This window comes from Raphanus sativus, unplaced genomic scaffold, assembly GCF_000801105.2.
Source record: "Raphanus sativus cultivar WK10039 unplaced genomic scaffold, ASM80110v3 Scaffold0116, whole genome shotgun sequence".
Lineage (NCBI taxonomy): Eukaryota > Viridiplantae > Streptophyta > Magnoliopsida > Brassicales > Brassicaceae > Raphanus > Raphanus sativus.
In genome coordinates, this window is record NW_026615436.1 from 27,887 (window position 1) to 47,583 (window position 19,697).

General features: G+C 36.7%; 7 protein-coding genes across 10 annotated transcripts; 4 read left to right on the forward strand and 3 right to left on the reverse strand.

Annotated features, from left to right (window-relative positions):
* Positions 1-268: 268 nt before the first annotated feature.
* Positions 269-1,277, forward strand: LOC108828411 (uncharacterized). The gene is made up of 2 exons (XM_018602100.2): positions 269-696; positions 778-1,277. Exons 1-2 carry the CDS (start codon positions 396-398, stop codon positions 1,161-1,163), a joined length of 687 nt encoding a protein of 228 aa, XP_018457602.1. The 5' UTR covers positions 269-395; the 3' UTR covers positions 1,164-1,277.
* Positions 1,278-1,302: 25 nt separating this feature from the next.
* On the reverse strand, positions 1,303-5,396 carry LOC108828410 (kinesin-like protein KIN-10C). Of its 2 annotated transcripts, none has more exons than XM_018602098.2 (20): positions 5,166-5,396; positions 4,882-5,050; positions 4,593-4,793; positions 4,328-4,502; positions 4,025-4,227; positions 3,678-3,922; positions 3,492-3,546; positions 3,386-3,418; positions 3,255-3,308; positions 3,119-3,172; positions 2,981-3,031; positions 2,832-2,885; positions 2,702-2,753; positions 2,556-2,621; positions 2,181-2,467; positions 2,010-2,056; positions 1,861-1,882; positions 1,708-1,776; positions 1,592-1,630; positions 1,303-1,494 (listed from the first exon to the last, which is right to left on the reverse strand). In XM_018602098.2, the coding sequence occupies exons 1-20, from the start codon at positions 5,321-5,323 to the stop codon at positions 1,450-1,452; spliced, it is 2,079 nt and encodes a 692-aa protein (XP_018457600.2). In that variant the 5' UTR covers positions 5,324-5,396; the 3' UTR covers positions 1,303-1,449. The 2 variants fall into 2 exon arrangements, with proteins under 2 accessions (XP_018457600.2, XP_018457601.2); XM_018602099.2 differs by having other exon boundaries at positions 2,981-3,028; positions 5,166-5,395.
* A 645-nt stretch (positions 5,397-6,041) lies between these two features.
* LOC108824422 (probable amino acid permease 7) lies at positions 6,042-8,782 on the reverse strand. The gene is made up of 7 exons (XM_018597848.2): positions 8,584-8,782; positions 8,253-8,489; positions 7,882-7,975; positions 7,578-7,798; positions 7,331-7,464; positions 6,931-7,158; positions 6,042-6,536 (listed from the first exon to the last, which is right to left on the reverse strand). The coding sequence occupies exons 1-7, from the start codon at positions 8,663-8,665 to the stop codon at positions 6,129-6,131; spliced, it is 1,404 nt and encodes a 467-aa protein (XP_018453350.1). The 5' UTR covers positions 8,666-8,782; the 3' UTR covers positions 6,042-6,128.
* A 1,172-nt stretch (positions 8,783-9,954) lies between these two features.
* On the forward strand, positions 9,955-11,193 carry LOC130501193 (heavy metal-associated isoprenylated plant protein 39). Of its 2 annotated transcripts, none has more exons than XM_056996066.1 (3): positions 9,955-10,148; positions 10,251-10,325; positions 10,825-11,193. In XM_056996066.1, exons 1-3 carry the CDS (start codon positions 9,989-9,991, stop codon positions 11,046-11,048), a joined length of 459 nt encoding a protein of 152 aa, XP_056852046.1. In that variant the 5' UTR covers positions 9,955-9,988; the 3' UTR covers positions 11,049-11,193. The 2 variants fall into 2 exon arrangements, with proteins under 2 accessions (XP_056852046.1, XP_056852047.1); XM_056996067.1 differs by having other exon boundaries at positions 9,959-10,148; positions 10,247-10,325.
* Positions 11,194-12,594: 1,401 nt separating this feature from the next.
* Positions 12,595-14,403, forward strand: LOC108825950 (remorin 1.4). 2 transcript variants are annotated; one of them, XM_018599319.2, is made up of 5 exons: positions 12,595-13,016; positions 13,291-13,329; positions 13,683-13,770; positions 13,937-14,018; positions 14,108-14,403. In XM_018599319.2, exons 1-5 carry the CDS (start codon positions 12,662-12,664, stop codon positions 14,300-14,302), a joined length of 759 nt encoding a protein of 252 aa, XP_018454821.1. In that variant the 5' UTR covers positions 12,595-12,661; the 3' UTR covers positions 14,303-14,403. The 2 variants fall into 2 exon arrangements, with proteins under 2 accessions (XP_018454821.1, XP_018454820.1); XM_018599318.2 differs by having other exon boundaries at positions 12,598-13,016; positions 13,288-13,329.
* Positions 14,404-15,307: 904 nt separating this feature from the next.
* Positions 15,308-16,340, forward strand: LOC108825598 (40S ribosomal protein S11-3). Its single transcript, XM_018598922.2, has 4 exons — positions 15,308-15,463; positions 15,538-15,679; positions 15,768-15,912; positions 15,992-16,340. The coding sequence occupies exons 1-4, from the start codon at positions 15,452-15,454 to the stop codon at positions 16,170-16,172; spliced, it is 480 nt and encodes a 159-aa protein (XP_018454424.1). The 5' UTR covers positions 15,308-15,451; the 3' UTR covers positions 16,173-16,340.
* A 1,293-nt stretch (positions 16,341-17,633) lies between these two features.
* On the reverse strand, positions 17,634-18,980 carry LOC108825656 (WD repeat-containing protein RUP2). Its single transcript, XM_018598984.2, has one exon. The coding sequence runs from the start codon at positions 18,978-18,980 to the stop codon at positions 17,832-17,834; it is 1,149 nt and encodes a 382-aa protein (XP_018454486.2). The 3' UTR covers positions 17,634-17,831.
* Between the last annotated feature and the right edge of the window lie 717 nt (positions 18,981-19,697).

Below are 19,697 nucleotides of genomic sequence, written 5' to 3' on the forward strand. Positions count from 1 at the left end.
AGAAAACTTGAGATATTAGTCTGAAGTCAATTTCCAGTAAAATTTACTCACTTCGGCAATTAAGGGTGTTTAGTATATATCTCAAATTAGTCTTCTAATTTGTTTTATTAACCTGTTTTGGGGTCTCAAGATCTTCCACAACACGAGAGGTTTCAAGCTGACCACTTGTCATTAATCTACAAATAACAATAAACTAATATCTCTCTTTCTTATCCTTTTTTACTCTTTTTCGCATAGGTGAAAAAATAGTTGTATGGCCCAGAAAAAGATAAGAAGACAGAGAAGGCCAACCACTCCCATATCTCTACACTCTTTTTCTTTTCCTCACCAAACCAAACACAAAACCTCAACTTCAAACAGCTTCTGAACAACTCTTGAAACCAAAGACTTCTCTAATGTCGGAAGAGATACGCGAGCACGGTAGTGACACCAACCCTAAACCTTCTCCACCGCCGCCAAAACGTGGCCTCATCAGCCGCAAGAGACAGCTCGTGTTTCTCTCCCTCATGATATTACTAGCCGCAAAAGGACTCGTGGGGGTAGGAGAAGTAGCGTTTGTGATACTATCTTACATATACTTGTATGAGTTCATCTCCAGGTTTGCCTTCCCACGCAAGAAAAACGAGCAGAAGAGGAGACTCTCGAACCCTAAAAACAAACTCTTCCAAACTTACTTCCTCGCCACTGCTATTATCGGTTATCACTCTCTCCTTATCTCATCTTTGTTATTAACGTTTTCTTTTTTATTTTATTTTTTATAAACGTTTTCTCTCTCAGGCCTACTCTTCCCAATTTGCTACATCGGAGATGGACTATACCGGGGAGACATTCACGGTGTTAGAGCCGCAGCTCCACATCTCTTCCTCCTCTCCGGTCAAGCCTTCACAGAACCAATTGGTTTCTCTGACCGGTTTGCGACTCCCATTGGTATTCTTGGACCGGTTTTCTACAACGCTCGTCGTATCTTCGCGCTGTTGGATTGGGTCAAAGCTGAGTTCTCAGATACTCAGCGTCCTGGTGGTCCAGTGAGATTGTACGGAGGAAGAGCCATTGCTTCTGTTAACACTGTCATGTGGTTTTACAATCTGTTTGGTCTCTTGTTGCCTGTGTTTCTTCCTCGGTCTTGTGAGATTTACTTCTCAGCCGACAACAAAGGAGATTAGTTTCTGATCTCTTTTGTCTACTGTCTACTTCAGAACTCTTGTGTTGTGTTTGTGTTCTTGTTTCCATCAGGTAAAGATTATTGTTAATAAAAGCGACCGTTTATGATTGCATGATTGATATGTCTAATGACAAGCGATGTAGCTAATGATAAATACATAAGATATATGATCATTCATATCAGACAGTAGAAGGGTCACGACACAGATTCATAACACAAACCATGGAACTCTTAGTGGAGCAACTACGTGTTGCCTCGCAGTTGTGACCATAGATAATGTTCTTCAGCTACTGGAAAAGCTCGCCAATCTCTTTCCTTAGCAATCCCTTAATCTGTCAATGCACCAGTTCCATTACACAACTCGTGGAGTTAGATAGATACACATGCAAGGAAGAGAGACAATGAAGGAATCAATGATAATAAGCTAACCTGTTTTTCTGAGAGTCCGATGTCTTTCAAGTCATCAAGCTGCAATGGACGAATATAAGGTCCTTAAAAAACAACTCAAATGAATGTCGACCTTCACATTTTAATTTAAGACTTACTTGCTTAAATGGTTCAGGAGATTCTTGGCGGAGCTCGACTATGTAAGTAGCTCGCTTCTCTCCAATGCCCTATAAAATCAACAGTGTAACACGAGTTAGCTACCATATCATAAACAGTCATTAAGTACCTTTTGATCAGGCTAGTCATCTAACCTTCAGCTTCTTTAGATCCTCCCTATAAATAACACAAGAGAAGAGAAAAACTTGGTGTTAGTTCACTTCTTTAAAACACCGACAGACAGGGATTTTTCACATTGTGTTCATATATCCAATGATTTATAAGTAGAGAGAAACAAACTTACTTGTCTGCTGTGTTCAAAAACTTAAGATACTCTCCAACAGCAGAATTCTGCAACATTCCAGAAAATAAAATAAAAATTATTATCTATTAGGCAGCTATCAGATATGTAGAAATAGTACACAATCACATAAATAAATATATAGAAAGAGCAATTTAAACTAGCTCTTCATACCTTCAGCTTAGAGCTGTGTGCACTGAATGTCTTCCAAGGACTACAATCAATCTTGGAAGGCATACTTCTCTCTGGTGTTTTTAGCTCAGTAATCTCGCTATGTTGTGGTAGCTCTTCAACATAAGATTTAGTTAGGACAGTTTGGTACTTCTCAGGTGGGGATGGAAGGTTTGAGGTATTAAATAGTGACTTCAAATTCATGGAAAGTTCTCGAAGCTGCAGGCTGAGCGGTGGTGATGCAGTTTCACTGTCTAGAAAGCGGTTGTTTTCTTTGTCCAAGTTTTCTTCTACAATCAAGAGAAATGCCAGATATTGAAACAAGGTTTTACATATATGACAGTTTCTTAGATTAATGTCATTAGATTTTCAACCTACCTTCATTAACTTGAATCAAATTTTCTTCAATGACTGAATGGTTCTCATCTCTCTCCACTGCTGGGGCTGCAATACAAAGAACAAATATGATAAGAACTAAATTCCCAGGTAAATCAAACCCTTTTATATCAACTTTCTAGCTTCACCTTTGCATGCAATATCTTTTGAAAATTCTTCTTGATGTTTTCGAGGTGTATTCTGAAGTTTAGTGGAAGAAATGTCAAATACTATAGATATCCAGATGTTAGAATAAAACAGAAACCTATTAGAAATGACCTCGTATGCAGTGTCAAAAGCTTCTGAGCTGAACGAAGCAGTGGTTAAATATCCCTAAATACGAATAAGAAATATTAGAGAGTTCAAGTTGAAACTAAGCAATGTAAAAACTGTTTGAGATGCAGAGAAGTTGTAGATGGAAAAACTACCGGTTCCATGGCTGCTTCAGAACTTGAGAAAGCTGGGACAGAGTGATCCTGCTAAAGAATCATTGTTAGACTTGAACCGCTAAATGCAAATATATTTTTGATGATTTTAATCTAGTATTTAATATTATGAAATTCTACCTCTTCTACCGTTGAAGATTGAGAATCTGTAACCACCATTGAAGAACAGACTTCCTACATTATATAACAGAAGAGTTTGTAAGTAATGTCTGAGTAATACATATCCTAGATATAGTTAAAGCTAGAAAAAATTTACTTCTTCAGATGAGGAGGGCTGGACGTTCAAGACAACATTTGGAATGGAGATTTCCTGCATTAAAAGAAACACAGATGTTATTCGCAGTGAGAAAGGAATCTGAAGAGCATTATTCTAACAATGAGCTCTACCTTTTTCATTGCCATCCTTGCTTTGCCTTCCATCTACAAAATCCAAAACAAGTCTGACTAAACTATTTCTGAACATTTATTAGAATAAGAACAAGTGATGAATTACCTTCTTGGAGCTACTTTTACATTGCAATGAACCACTTGCTTCACCAAACAGTTTCCTTCAATCATTGAAAAAAAATATCATTGTTATTTGATATTTTGAAACTGACAGCAGAGAAAATGCAACCATACCAAGAATTCTTAAGCTTAGAGTTGATACTAAGTTGGTTATGAAACTGTTGAGTTTTACCTTCCTTTAATTGCAGAAGCAGGAGTATTGAGCTTAGTTTTTCTCTCTGTCAAACTTCCCCTTATCCCTGTCTGTTGCCTAGTAGCAGACACAGCCAAGGGTGTGTGTTTCTTTTGAGCGGCAGAGGATGAAATAGATCCAGCCGGACATTTGCTCTTCTTAGTAGTCATGGATTGTTTACTGCCTAGACAGATCCGTGATGCCAAGTTTAGCATGTAAAATGAATCTTGGCTAAATTCCTGCGGCTGAAACAAGAAACTAATTGGTTAGCATTTCTCGCAATTAAACACAACAATCATTAAAGCATAAACCCAAAAAAGCAACTCAACAAACAGTAAAGTATATACCAGACAAGTGATAAGCAATGTTCTGTTTCTTCCTTGTAAACAATCTTTCAGCATATGAGTGAGTTTGCTCTCCCTGTATGGCACATGAGATTCATTTGCGTTGAGAGCATACATGACATTATGTAAAGCATATATCGATTTATTTATCCTAGTGATCTCCAGAGGAGCTAGATCACTGCATTGCTTCCTAGAGTCCTCATATCCTGCCAGTGGAAGACAAGACAACACCCATCAGATACTACTAGAAAATTATCACACACACAAAAAAATATAGCTAAAAAATTGATATAAAAAACACCCAACCTGCCATATCAAGAAAATTCATCCTCCCAAGGGATCCCGAATTAGCTTCCCCTTTAGTAACATGTATCATCACACCTCTATGGCTCCTAAGTGGAGGAGGGTCATTGACCAGCTTCTGGATTTTGTTGAGACCGAAATACACCTCTTGGAATCCTGAGAGTGACTTCACAGGTACCTGAAAGAAGAAGAATTTGAAACATTAATGATGTTAACCAGTAAAATATGAATGAAACCAGGATTTACTCAAGAACACGAAATGACTTGCCTTGGAAAGTCCTTTTAGTTGGATCTTCCCTTGTGCACCTTCCAGTACAGAAACCACTCGCTTCTCTTGGTCTAAGATGTCATACACAGTTTCATGACAGACTTCGTAAAACGAGACAGAAATGGAGTCTCCCTTTTCCTCAGCCATGGCTAACATCTCAGCCATCGCAAGGATGACCAAACCAGGCTCCCGCTCCGATCCCTACAAAAACCAAATCACACAATAACTCCATCAGCATTTTTCAATCTACAGTAAACATCCTTGATGATTAGTTCGCTTCTTTCAAAACCTGAATCAGAAGTGTTTTCCCGCTACATCTTGCTCCATGTGCAATCACGTTAGCGTCTTTACCCTCAAAGACGCTAGAGATAAGAGGTATAATCTCCTTGGTGAGAATTGAACTCGCGGCGGCTTCGTTTTCTTCGTAGAAATGATCCAATTCACATGAGTCTTTCGAACTGCAACAAAACATATACAATAGAGAGAGAGAATCAGGAATCTCCAGATGTAAAACTCTTTCCCGGAATCAGCCAAAGCAGAGTGAAAAATCAGTGAGGTGAAAGATTGAATTACCCAGCGAATTGAGCTCTAACCGTCTCCGATTGATCTCTGTTGTGAACTGATGATACAGATGACCCTGACGAAGCTTGTACAGCCGGATCCGACGACGACGATGGAGGCTTAACCCTAGCCACCACGCGTACCGCCTTGCTCATCGATTTCGTCTCCATCTACCAGATTTAAGCCGTTACGGATATTTTTTTGAAATTCGCTGACGCTCTTTCGATATGTCCACTTCACTGTCTCTTATCTGGTGTATATAGGAAGCCGCTCCTTGTTTCTATTTAAAACGTCACCGTTTTAAATAGTTTGTCGGGTCTAATTCACGGAGATATAAACATGAAATGGAGATCGGCCCATATAAAGCCCAGTAGTAAGGTTTTTTAGTATATAAAACCTCTTTGAGTTTTTTTTTTTTTTTTGAAAAAGTGTCTTTGAGTTTTCGTTTATAAAATGACAATTTGTTGTTTGACCAAAAAAAAAAAAATGACAATTTGTTGTTGTTTGCAAGCTGGTGATTCTACTCCAGAGGAGATTGCTAATGCGACTCAAGTGCAAGGAGAGTACATGCCTATTGGCTATTGCTAGAGAAAAGGTTGCGATGGAGCTTGTGAAGGTGACTGCTGAGATGAAGGCATTCAAGGCTTATAAAAGATCCGTCTGGAGGCGCACTAACAAACGCCATGCTGGTGCCAGAGCCAAGAGAGCCGCTGATGCTGAGAAAGAAGAGAAGAAATAAGATTTTGCATTGCTTTAAGGCTTTTAATACATTCTTGAATTCCTGTGTTAGACTCTTGTTTTCGTGGGATTGATTGATCAATCCTAGTTTTTTTTCTGGTTTTATTGAAAGAGATTATAAATTTATAATAGTTGAACCTGGTTTTAAGATTTGTTAAAACCAAACCAAACATGGTGTATCTCTTCATTATAATTTCTTTAACACAAACCTAGTATGTTTGAAAATAAGTTGTTTAATCATCGGAGTTTTGCTCCGACAAGTCCATAAATGGATCCAACAAGAGCCAAGACAGAGACGAGCAAGCAAATTAAGCTAAAAGCTCTAAGAAGAATCCATTGTCGCGTCCAAACTGGGATCTTCTTCTGCAATATACACATCTCCACAGGGAAATACACAGCCAAAGGCCAGAACGCAAGTGCCCCTAAGACTCCGAGTACTTCATTGAAGTATGGAAACAGCATCGACACTCCGGTTATTATCACCACATACATCGTTCTCAGACACAACCTCATAGGATTCAGTCTCACCGTTACTCCTCGTGATAATGGTAGTTTGAAGCCGTAAAATTTGGTGCTGAACTTGTTTTGTGGGTATCTCTCCGTTATCCCTCTTTCCGTAGCTGCATATATCGGCTGACTGTAGACCTGAAATGCAATTTTATGTTAAATATCTGATAAGAGCATCTCCAATTCATTTGTGCCTATATAATAGCAGTTAAAAAGTAATTTTACTCTAAAATGATTTTTTCTATAAATAAGAAAAATATCATCTTATTTTTTATTTTATAATAGAAAATATTATTTTTAAATACATTATGGTGAATTTCATCTTCATTATAAAACTCTTAAATAACAAAATATATTGGAGATGGTCACTTAACCTTATATTTGAACTGTTATCAAAATAAATCTGAAGTTCTGCTATTTAACTGTTGATTATAAACGCTAACGCCAAAACAAGATCTTTTGCATTTATAGACTATATAGTTAGCCAGTTTCCCATTTGTTCAAAATATTAAAATTAAGGTTGATACGATACCTGATATCCACCAACTAAATGAAGAACAATGCAAGCGTTAGCGAAATCGACGAGCCAAAATGGCTCGTAGAAACCGAAACCGGTCAAGAGATTCCCCGGGGTGGCATCTCCAAATGCTGCGTAACCAAAACATCCGCAACAAAGGTAGAAGAATGTTGTGATGAATACTGCAGCCGTTGAAGCTTTCTTCATTGTTTGCTTCTCTGCCGGTGGTGATCTCAACGTATCCTGTTATTAATTTTTTCATTCAAACCGCATAAACATAGGTTTCTTGATCAGCAAGATATCAACTCTTTGTGATCTATACTACATTTTTTTCAAATATTATGGATCAGTGTAGGTAACGTGTTAACTAATCTAACTTGGCATCACTAGATAAACCTGAGTTTAAGATATTTACCTGAATTTCAAGAAGTATGATCGAGAAAGGATAAGAAAAGGCAATGTTCCCAAGAGCTTGGAACACTAACCATACTTTTGCACCTCTGTTTTCTGCTGGACTTCCCTTTACGCTTCCTTCAATTTGCAGCTTTTCTTCATTTTCAAAAACAAAATATATTAAATAATCTCAACATTAACTGGTTTAACTTGACTCATCACTTGTATCATAAGCAACAAAGCAAAATTAATTTAACTATTATATATACCTATGATTCGGTCAAAGGCGAGACCGAGGCCAATGGAGGAGTAAGCAAAAGACATAATTGCAGCGACAACAGAGAGCCAAAGCATGTTGTGGAAATTAGGTATTTGGGACATAAAGATCTGAAGCACACCAAATAAAAGCATGAAGTAGTTGTTCTTGTCTCCATAAGAACATGTTGCATTCTGTCCTTTTCTGTGATAACAATTCGATCTAAAAATTGCTCTGTAATAAAATGGAAGCAACTCAACATGTCAATATTAAAAAATTTAGAAGAAAAAAAGTCAGGTTATGTTTACACTTTTTACCTTATACAAGTAGCTGTCACAATGGTATAAGCAACGCCAACACCAATAAGGCTAATGTATACAAAGACCCCACATACAATCTGGTTCTTCCTCCCTGCATATTATATTTACCCATATAAACTAATTAATTTTCAATTAAAACAAAAAAAAGTCTTTGTTTTTCTTAAACAAAAGTACTATTTCTTAAGGCCTATAATACTTTCTAAGAAATCATGTTGTCTCTTGCCCATAATCGAACTCTCGTGACCTCGAAAACTTCTTTTTTTCTTTACTCGCGTGCCAGCTAGATATAAGTTAAACTTCCTCAACCACATAAAACAAAATTTGTTTTCTTGTGTGAATAAAATTGGAATTAGAGTTTGAAGTATAACCTAAATACACTTTAACGGCTTGAGAGTATGAGTTAAGGCGGAGGGGACCGTTGTCGGCATCAGGAAAAAGATAACAATCGGAGAGAAGAAAAGCAGAGACAAGTGTGACTCCGGCGAAGGCTATAAGAGCGGCAGGACCACCTATCCAGCCAAGCTCCGCCGTGGCCCAAGCCAAAGACAAAACTCCTGCGCCGATCACTCCTGTTATTATATGTGCCACGGCCGTCCACAACGTTCCTTTTTTAAATTAAGAAAAAACAACTTAATTATTAGCGACTATAAATAACGTAATTAATTGCTAATGATAATATGATCATGATTAAGGATTTACCTGTTCTTGCAGAAACTGAATCATGAAGTTGAAGCTCGGTTGGTTTCAAAACTGGAGACTCGTTATTTTCTTTAATGTCCATTTATTTTGTTAGGGAAGATGAAGATATGTGATAATGTCTATGTATATGTAATATATTCATGCGGGAAGACAGACATGAAAACATTTTTATATCTTCTCGGGGAAAGAAACTCTTGTGTGGACTATAAGACGTATGTGTCTATTACTTGAATTTATTCGTAATTATTTGTCTTCATGTGTATATTGTAAGAATAGCTAGTCGATCACATCTACGGATCTACCATTATTCATTGACTGGCAGGCTGTTGATTAAGATGCTTGAACGGCTGTGTGGTCCATTTTGTTTTATTAGAATGCGGAAATAACAATTAGCCCTATCTCAGTACTACTTCTAGTTTGTTAATAATTAGTAATTTATGATCGTGGAAGCTCCTTTGGTCCAGTGGTTTGACTAAGGGTTTATTAATGTTTCTATACCAGGAGGTCTGTATTTCGAATCCCAGTGAAGACGAAATTATGCGAATTAAAGAAAAAAAACTTACAAAAGATTCTGCAGCATGGTGTAAGGAGTACCATCAGACATGGATTCAATATAGTGGTTCAGGTAAAGTGATGCAGTCAATGACAGGTAAAATTGTCGGCTGTAAAATTGTCTGTAACATTTTCATAGTTTGTAATAACATAATTATCCAGTTAAAAAAGTAATTTATAATGACATTTTATAAAGGGTAATGTCCTCTACAATTTTCCTTTTTAAAAAAATTCCCATCAAACTATAACCAGTCATAAAAAAGACAAATATCCACCCTTGACAATTGGGACAAGTTATGTAACAGAGACCGAAAGTATCACATACGATTTTGACCTCCAACATCCATATGTTCCGTGCTATTAGAGGAAATCACACACATTAATACAAAATATATCATCTCACTTAAAGGTATGAACTATGAACATATCAACTATTTTATTTTTATATTGTATGTGTGATGTCTGTTAAAATGTAACATCGACGCCAAAGTAAAAATCACTCACATGGTAAACAAATAGCATGCATTTAGAAACATTAACATAGGTATATAATTTATGTGCTATCAGATGTTCATTATGATCAGCATGCTTTTCACATGATGTTATGTAAGAAAGTTATACATGCTACGTCAGCAAATAATACATGAATAGGATGAATTCAAAACTTGGCTTTTAACTTATTGTTTTCCTAATTACTTGCAAATTCTCATATAGTACATTTTTCTGAAAATAATAAAAGACAAAACAAAACAACTACTTGGTCCGAAAACAAAGCAATTTGAAACAACTTTAGAAAAGTAGGCGTGGTAAGAATAATGTAGAGACATGTCCATCACACTGAAACAAACATCACATGTCTCACCCTTTGCCAAAAGCCACCACAAGTTTTTGTCAATACCCGATTCTCTCTTTTATTCCCACAGATTTTTTTGTTTCTTTTTCATATCATACATATCCTTTCTCGATCTCAATCTCTTCCTTATTCTTCCAAGATCCCAGACGAAATGGCTCAGGTTTTTGCTCATTAATTTTTATTTAAAAAAATTGAGTACGATGTATGATTTATCTTTCTCCCAAATCATTTTTTTCACTTTCATTCTTTTTTGTGTAGAAAGTGGTGTTGAAGGTCTTAACCATGACGGATGATAAGACCAAGCAGAAAGCCATCGAAGCTGCAGCTGATATCTTCGGTGATTATTATAACTAGTTTATTTCTTTAGTTATTTTCAACTGAAATTCAATTTTAGTTTGTGGGTATTCTTTGTTATTGCTCCGTGGTAAATTTAATCTGTTTTTAGATCTTATAGGAACTATATTAAGCTGCTAGGTTTTGTCAGTCTAAACTGCCATTTTCAGCTAGAATACATTATAAAATTAAATTTGGTTCGATTGAATAACTGCGTCAGACTTTGAGAGCTTGGATATGGACATATTGTCAACGAGTTGATATTGTTTTAACGGTGAAGAACCAATGGTAGGGGGTCACCTACGTTTTAGAGGCCCATCATTTTATTGGCCTATATGAAAACTTATTATGGGGAACTTAGTAATGGATGTGTGTATATGATCTGCCTTAATGAAATATGTAGTGAGAGAGTGAGATAACAAAACTGATTAACTTGTTTGACCAAAGATGATACAATGTAGTTCTACATAGTGGGTAGATGACTTGGTTATTTTGTTAAACAGGAGTTGATTCGATAGCAGCAGATATGAAGGAGCAAAAATTGACAGTGATAGGTCTGATGGATGCGGTTGCGGTGGTAAAGAAATTGAAGAAGGTTGGCAAAGTCGATTTGATATCGGTGGGGCCGGCAAAAGAGGAGAAGAAAGAAGAGAAGAAGGAAGAAAAGAAAGAGGAAAAGAAAGAGGAGAAAAAGGAAGAAAAGAAAGAAGAAGAACCCAAGAAGTAAATAATTCAATGGAAATTATAAAAACTAAACGTTTCATTGAATAATTTAAGATGTAAAATTAATTGTTCAATACACATTTTAACAAAACTAAGGGTTGAACATTTAAAGGAAACAACCAAAATATATTGCATCCAGACCAAACAAACGAAAATACTTCAGTTAAGGTTAGGTTAGTCAAGGTTGGGTTATTGTAATACAAATCGTAACGGTAACTAGACATTTTATAAAATGGAGGATTTGAGATGGATTTTAAAGAATCATCGTAAAAAATCATTTCGATTATAACTCTTCTAAAAAGTTTAGACCAACTTTTAGAACAATGATTATAGTTATAGTTTTGATAACGTCAAGCTAACTTAATCGATCAAAGTGGAAGTGGACCAAAATAGAATCAGATCCGAAGAAATTCTGAAATATCTACCTTTTGAAAGGACATTTACATCTTGTTTAGTAACTACCTCTCTATTCTGTAAACTACTTTAGTTCTGAATCTTTTAATCATCATTTTCCAACAAAACAGCCATTATGCACTATGCAGCACGACATTACAGAATCATACGTTCTTGGAATATTTATTCAAACATTAATATGTTGATAAATGTAGATAGTTGTTTTCGCCATTAAATTTGCTCCATAAAATTTGGTCACATGATGAAACTGTAGAAGTGTAGATTATGTCTTGCCCACTATATACTGCGAATATAAGGCAACCAAAGACGTGCTGTGCTGCTGAGCAAGTAGCAAGATAGGCCCAAATTCAATGAGTGTGGCTGCAAATAGCTTTTACCGATTGAGTGGCCCAAAAATTTGTGAAGTGGGCTTTAACTTCCCAGAGATCAGGTCGGAAATTCTGTCTAAGTATTGAGTTTAACTCCCTCCATCATATGAGAAAAATCTTGGGTCCGTTGTCATATTTTCAAAGATTAGTTGTATATATTTCATTTTTATGTGTGGAATCGAAGTTAAGATAAGGTTAGAGGGTAAATGAACTTCTTTGTAGAATATAATAATTATGACAACAGGACCTATCAAATCAAGAAAATATTCATATACAATTTATAAACAATGTTGAGTGACTTGGTTGGTAGACAACTTAGGCAACACGAAAATAAAGAATGAATCTATTTTCTCAAACCTTTTATTAAAAAAAAATCAACATATTATTTCCATAAGATAAGAGTTATATTTTGACACTATAAAGTGACTTTACAAATACAAGTTTCAAAAAAAAAAACAAGATTCAACAGGTAACGCAATCCTATAAATAATTAATTCAGATTGGTTTCTGTCGTCATAGAATCATCAATTATAATGATATTCCGAAATTAGCATATATATTATGATTAGTATGCATTCATAAACTTTACAATTTACGACAAGTATAAAATCTTTACGGTTTCGATAAGAAACAAGATTCGCGTAAAGAAATGTTACAAGTTATAAAGAATCACCTTTTTGGGGGCTACATAAGTTACGTAACGTAAATATCATATATTTATTTCTCAGTATTTTTCTAACCTTTTTATTAACCTCATATGACGTCACGGAAGCAGGTGATTCTTTTGTCTCCTGTGAAGTTTATATATATAAACATTAACATCGTGCATCAGTGAATGAATGATACTACATTTCCGCATCAGTTTCTTCTCTTTCTGTTAAACAGCCAGACTTCTGAATCATTCTTGATTATCTTCGGATTCTTTGTACTCTTATATATAAACTTTAGTGGTTATATACGTACTTTGACGTCATACAACATGGCCGAAGAAGAACCAAAGAAGGTGACGGATACCGTTAACAACGTGTCAGAACGATCTCCATCCCCGTCAGCTCCAGCGAAGGAAGCTGTTGTTACAGCGGTTGTTGCTCCACAAGAGAAGCCTGTGGCTCCACCTCCAGTTCTTCCATCTCCAGCGCCGGTGGAGAAGAAGCTAGAGGACCCCAAGGCTCTTATTTCCATCATCGCAAGTAAAATTATTTTTACTCATAAGTTTGCTGAAAAACCTCTGCCAAAATATATTGTCTATTTTTTTTTTTTTTTGATCAAAATATATTGTCTATTTATATATTGATCATATACCTGATTTTTTCAAGATTATTGCAAGGCTAAGAACAGAATTACCAAACTTAACCAAAGAATTTTTTTTATCAAACTTAACCAAAGAATTTTTTTTATCAAACTTAACCAAAGAAATTAATTAATAACACAAAAGAGTAATTTTAGAGCATTTTGTGGCAGAAGAAGTACAAGAAGAGAAAAAGGAAGGGTCGATTAATCGAGGTAATAAACGAAATAGATTCATGTTTGTTATTTCTTTTGTCAAGAACATGATTTTACACTACTAATGTAATATGAAATTAAAGGATAATAATTACAGCATCAAGTATGTCTATATCAACTTGGACGAGAACTAAAATGTTTTCGGAATTTAGTAACTAATTGGTTCTGAAAATAAATATTTAAAGAGTTTGGTGGTTTTGCTCCCGTTTAGTTATGGTTGTGTATCTAATCAGACAGTTGGTATAATAAAAGGTTGTATATGGAGGTGTGTGTTTACCAGTGTCTCTTATTTTCCTACATAATCATGCTCTGATTAATTATTTCACTTGCTTAAAATATTTGGGGGAGTGAAGATGCTGTCCTGGCTAGAGTTGAGACAGAGAAGAGGATGTCACTTATCAAAGCTTGGGAAGAAGCTGAGAAATGCAAAGTGGAGAACAAGTAACATTTTGTTTATCTTAATTACTAACTTTACATTTACCTCTAATATATAACCGGTCTCTGAAACAACTAAAGCCCTCGTTAGATTCTTGCAATTAAACCGAAATATTATCATTAAGGTCTTTAGAATCTAGTTGTTGTAAGATGAATAAACTGTTTAATACAGAGCTGAGAAGAAGCTTTCTTCAATTGGGTCATGGGAGAACAACAAAAAAGCAGCTGTAGAAGCTGAGCTCAAGAAAATAGAGGTAAACTTTACTTTTCAGAATATTTTACCTATTTAGTTTTTACATCTTTGTCAGACGTTTATGATTGTGCATGGAACTTGTTACAACAGGAACAATTGGAGAAGAAGAAGGCCGAGTATGTTGAGTTGATGAAGAACAAAATAGCTCAAATTCACAAACAGGCAGAAGAGAAGAGAGCTATGATCGAAGCTAGACGTGGAGAAGAGGTTCTCAAGGCCGAGGAATTAGCTGCCAAGTACCGTGCCAACGGAACTGCTCCAAAAAAGCTATTTGGATTCATGTGATTCAATTATATCGATGGAAAACATGTATTTGATGTTTCTGAAATGTTTATTTTCATTTCTTATAAATTTGAAAATCATCCAATAAGGTATTCATTCATACGTTTCTAGTTTGCGTAATGTGTGGTGTGGGTCTAATTTTGCAACATAGACAGTTATGGAAAAATTTTATAGTATTGATTTGGGGTGCGTTTGTTAATTTCTTGTAGTTTGTACTTTTCCTTATCTCTATGAATTGTGTGGTACGTGCAACGATATATTTAGTTTCTTTTATAGCGCAATGTATGGTCGTATGATCGTTTCCTATCGTAAGTGCGGAGGTCAGTGGTTGGATCATAGGCAGAAAAACAGGAAAGAGGGTCCCGTAATACATTGATTTGATATTATTTATTGCTTAGTTTCGGATATTTGCAGGATTATGGTTACGAGACAACTTAATACAAAACACAATTTTTTTTTGCTTAATACAAAACACAATTGCAAAATTTTTCTTTAAAGTCACTCGAGATAGCTACCAAAACTTGTATGTTGTGGCAATGGTAATTAGCCACTAACAAGTCACTACGTGACCATAATTAGAGAAATACAATGGTTCATTGGTTGTTATTTAGCAGTTGGCAATAGTAAGATTTGTGGACACTTGTAACAACCGTAAATTCATGATCTGATCTGAGATTTTGGAGGTTATAAACATTTATCAAGAATTTTGGTAAAAGAATAATTTTTTTTTGCATAATTCGGAAACTTATGCTTATATATAAATTCTACAAATTTTAGGGGCAAACCACTAGACTGTCCAGATCCGACCTTGATTCAACTACAATTTTGAAAAAAAAGAATGGTCGAAACTTGACAGGGTCTAAGAGAACATGGCTCATACTGTAATTTTCTTTATGTGTTATTTATAGAAATTCAATTTAACATGCTCCAAATCTCAAGCCCAAACAAAATATATTTTCACGTTGACGATTTTTAATATTAATATGTAACTTAAGGCCCATTGGACAGACGGCCCAAACCCAGCTAAAGAGAGCTCTTCGAAACTAGGGTTTTGTCCGGAGCTTTGTTACTTTCAGTTTATCAGTCGCTGCCTCGCCTCTCGCATCTCTTTTAACATTCCTCAACAGAGAGCAGCAGCAGCAACCGGTAGCCATGGCTGAACAGGTTCTCAAATACTCATTTCTACACTCTAACAACACAGTTAAATCTCATCTTCTTCTTCTATATATCTCTTGCAGACTGAGAAGGCTTTTCTTAAGCAACCCAAGGTCTTCCTAAGCTCCAAGACATCAGGGAAAGGAAAGAGACCTGGCAAAGGCGGAAACCGTTTCTCGAAGAACATTGGTTTGGGCTTCAAGACTCCCCGTGAAGCCATTGAAGGTTTGTTTTTCTTTTCTTGAAACTCTATAACTCGTACAGAGCCGATAGTTCAGTCAGATTCAGACATGTTTTTCTTAATGTGGAACAGGAACTTACATTGATAGGAAATGTCCATTCACTGGAACCGTCTCTGTAAGAGGACGTATCTTAGCTGGTACTTGCCACAGTGCTAAGATGCAGAGAACCATCATCGTTCGCAGGAACTACCTCCACTTCGTGAAGAAGTATCAGAGGTACGGTCACTGCGAGTGTTACATGATTAACCCTAGAAAGATTTTTATAACATCTGCTTTTTAAATTATTTTTGATCAGGTATGAGAAGAGACACTCCAACATCCCTGCTCACGTCTCGCCCTGCTTCCGTGTCAAAGAAGGTGATCATGTCATCATTGGCCAGTGCAGGCCCTTGTCGAAGACGGTGAGGTTCAATGTGCTGAAGGTGATCCCAGCGGGCGCATCCGCCTTTGCTAAGAAGGCATTCACTGGAATGTAAGAGCTTTTTTTGAAGTATTGTTGTTACTTTTGCTTGGTTTTGATTTTGGAATCTGAAATGACTACTTTCATCTTTTTTTTATCTTCGGTATCTCTAGAAATCAACTACATTTTGTCTACTTGATCAGAAAACCTTATGCAATAAATCAAGATTAGTTATTTATGATAAGTGGCTGTGTGTGTGTGATATACCCTCCACTTGGGTTTAAGACCATCGCATGTTTATGTGTGATATGATGATATAGAAGAGTATAACAGATTACTTCCAATGCTCATATGACTAGACTTTATCTTGAAAAACAAGTTATAGATTGTAACAAATTACTAGATTTTGACCTGCGCTTTCAAAGCGCGGGTTTATGTTTGGTGAAAATTTTATATAATCACATTTATATAATCCGTTTTGTATATGTATTTATATAATCCGTCTCATATATATATATTTTATATCCAGATTTATGTTCGGTAAAACTATATTATACATGTATTTTTAGGTTTTTAATTTTGAATTAGATATTTTAAATATAAATCAATATAACAGTTTTATAGTTTTGAAATTCGATTGAGACCTGCGGTTGAACGGATTACCGGTTGATCAAAGATAAATTCAGTTCGGGTTTGAAAAAAAAACAAAATTTAAAAATCCAATAAAAACTACTAAAATCGAAATCTAGTTACCGGTTGAACCACTGGTTGAACCAATAAACAATTTTTATTTTTTATAAATAATTTTTGTTAGATAGTTGAGATTATATTTAGGAGAAAGCGGTTTAAAACCAAACCATTAAACAGTTTGAGAAAAAACGATGCAGTTTCAAACATGTTCGGTTGGAAAAATATTAAAATGATGCAGTATCAAACACGGAATAATCACATACCAAAATTGAATTAGAAAACCGGTGGTTAATGACAAACCAAAAACAATTAAAAAAGAAACCAATGCAAAATGTTCAAAATGTCATTAATGAATACAAAAGAAAGCCTCTTTAATAGGGGTAAAAAAAGTAAAAATCCAAATGTGCTTGTACTTTAATAGTATAGATTTCCAAAGGTCATATTCTAGGCTTTATCATATAAACAAGTTGTTTCGAACAACCCACGAATCTCTTTTACCAAGTTTCCCTTTTGGCATTGCTAATTTTAGTATCGCCTGCTAATGTTTGTTCCATTGTCAAGGTCCATGATTACCATTAAATAATTTCTCGCGGTTATAGATTCTAGATAGATAGATCATAGATTCCACCTATAAAAGATGTATCACGGATTCACAGGTCACGGCTACCAAAATTCGTAAGGCGCATTACCGAAGGCAATGTGTATGCATAAAAGAAACTTATTTCTCAGACATGAATACTTATGTGTATGCATTATCGTATAAGAATATGAAAACTTACGCATCAAATACTCAAATTTTCTGGTTAGAAACACCAAAAAACTAGCTAGATATTTCATTAGAAACACATAACAAGTAAAAATCCTTTATAAATAAAAACAAGACAGATCGAACGCTCTCACAAGTGCAGCAAAAATCAATCTCGGGCAGGAAAGTAAATCTAAAAAAAAAATAAGAAGAAACATCATCATAAATTTTAGTCAAAAAAAAACATCATCATAAATCATAAAAAAGGATATAGTAATTATAAAATTAACAAGAACAGTATTATGGCTTTCTTTTGCCCACGTAAACCTGCAACACTCCATCAGATCCCCCAGCCACTAGTGTGCACTGGTCCACACCCGATTGCCTCCAGCAGACGCTACTCACGAACCGCTTATCCGAACCAGAAGTCATACCAACCGGTTCAAACCCGTCTACCCAAACCGGCTTCCTCCACCTCCTATCGTACACGAACACCCTGTTATTCTCCGATCCGCACCCGAACAGCGCGCCGTTTCTCCAAACAGACAACCCCACGAAGTTCCGGTTGTTCACGTGCCCCTCGTATGTCCGAATCACGCGCCCGTCCTCCACGCTCCACAGCTTCAGACAACCGTCCGTACCCGCCGTCACCACCGTACCACCGTCGAGAAACCTCACATACGACACCGTTTTCGTGTGTCCTTGCAAAGTCAACGCCGGGTCAACGAGTTTCCTCATATCGTACACGTACCCTCTCCGATCAGCGCAACCGACAGCCACCGCGGGTCCGCCGGAGGGATCAAACTCGACGCAGCAAACGGCACTCCGGCAACTCCCCGCCGGCCGGACAAGGCCGACGGATTCCTCCGGCGGACATCTCGGATCCCACACCTGCATGGTCCCGTCGTCTGATCCCGACGCTCCCACACCGTGGCGAGTGTAATCCACGCTCCATACGCGGCGGCCTCCGTGCTCGTCCCGCTCGAAAACCGGCGTCCTCTTCTCGAGATCGTACTCCGTCACAACGCCGTCGTAATCACCCGACCCGATAACCCGACCGCACGACCCGGGTCTCCACCTGAGACTACTGAGCTTCGCCGGAGTGCATATGTAATACTCGCAGGCGGTGGCTTGATCGACGAAGCTAACTCCGGAGGTGGTCCGTAAGAGAGAAGTGAGGCCGTAAACACGAATCTTTCTAGAGATTCCAGCGGTAGCGAGGATGTTATCAGTCGGGTCGAACTCAATAGCTCCGACAACGTCTGAGGCAGAGGAGGAGGAAGAAGAGACGACGGTGGAGAGAGAAAGATCCCATTCGTGTCTCGCTTCTCCTTCTTTTTCTTGTTCTTCTTGTTCCTGCTTTTGAGGATGATGATGAAGAGTGTTCATATGAAAACAGAGAATGACTGTTGTTTTGGGGGATTCGAACCAATCGAAAACCAATCCCATTCAACTACAAATTTCAAAACATTATAATAAAAAGATATTTATTCATTTTAATATTGTTTTTTTGTTCCACCGGTAAAAATGGCTGTAGTTACCATTCCACGTACTTCTATTTTATCCACTCGTAGACTATATGTCAGAGAAGGTCCCATTTAATACCACTTCAGGTAAAAATGTGAAAGCTCGTCGTCGTGGCTACTTATATAGCCAAACATGGAAACTGATAGGTTCGTAGTAGGCCAAGGCAGAAGGGACGTTCATTCATACACGTTAGAGTTTAAACTCTGAGATTGCGTTAGGTTTTACTTTTTGTCACGGAGTCAGTATATTAATCAATAGCGTACTCTAAGACCATATGCTATCGACTTACTATGTTCTTACGAATCGGTAAAGAAGAAGATTAGTCGGAGGAAAACTTGAAAAAAATTATGGGGGGAAGAAAATGAAATTTCTTGTGGACAGAAAAGTGAGGAGTGGTCATACGTGTGCTAAGTACCACCTTTGGTCATTGTCCTCCCTTTTATGTCTCGTCATTGCTTCTCAGCCTCACGTCTTCAAGACACTTGAGCTACATTCCTGGACCTACTATACTTGAAGGACTCTATTCGATCTCTTTAATTTAATGCCCATAATTAATGTTTCTCCAAAACCATTGGTTTGAATAGCTACCTACAAAAAACAAATAGCTATACCTACAATATAAAATTCACCAACTAGTGT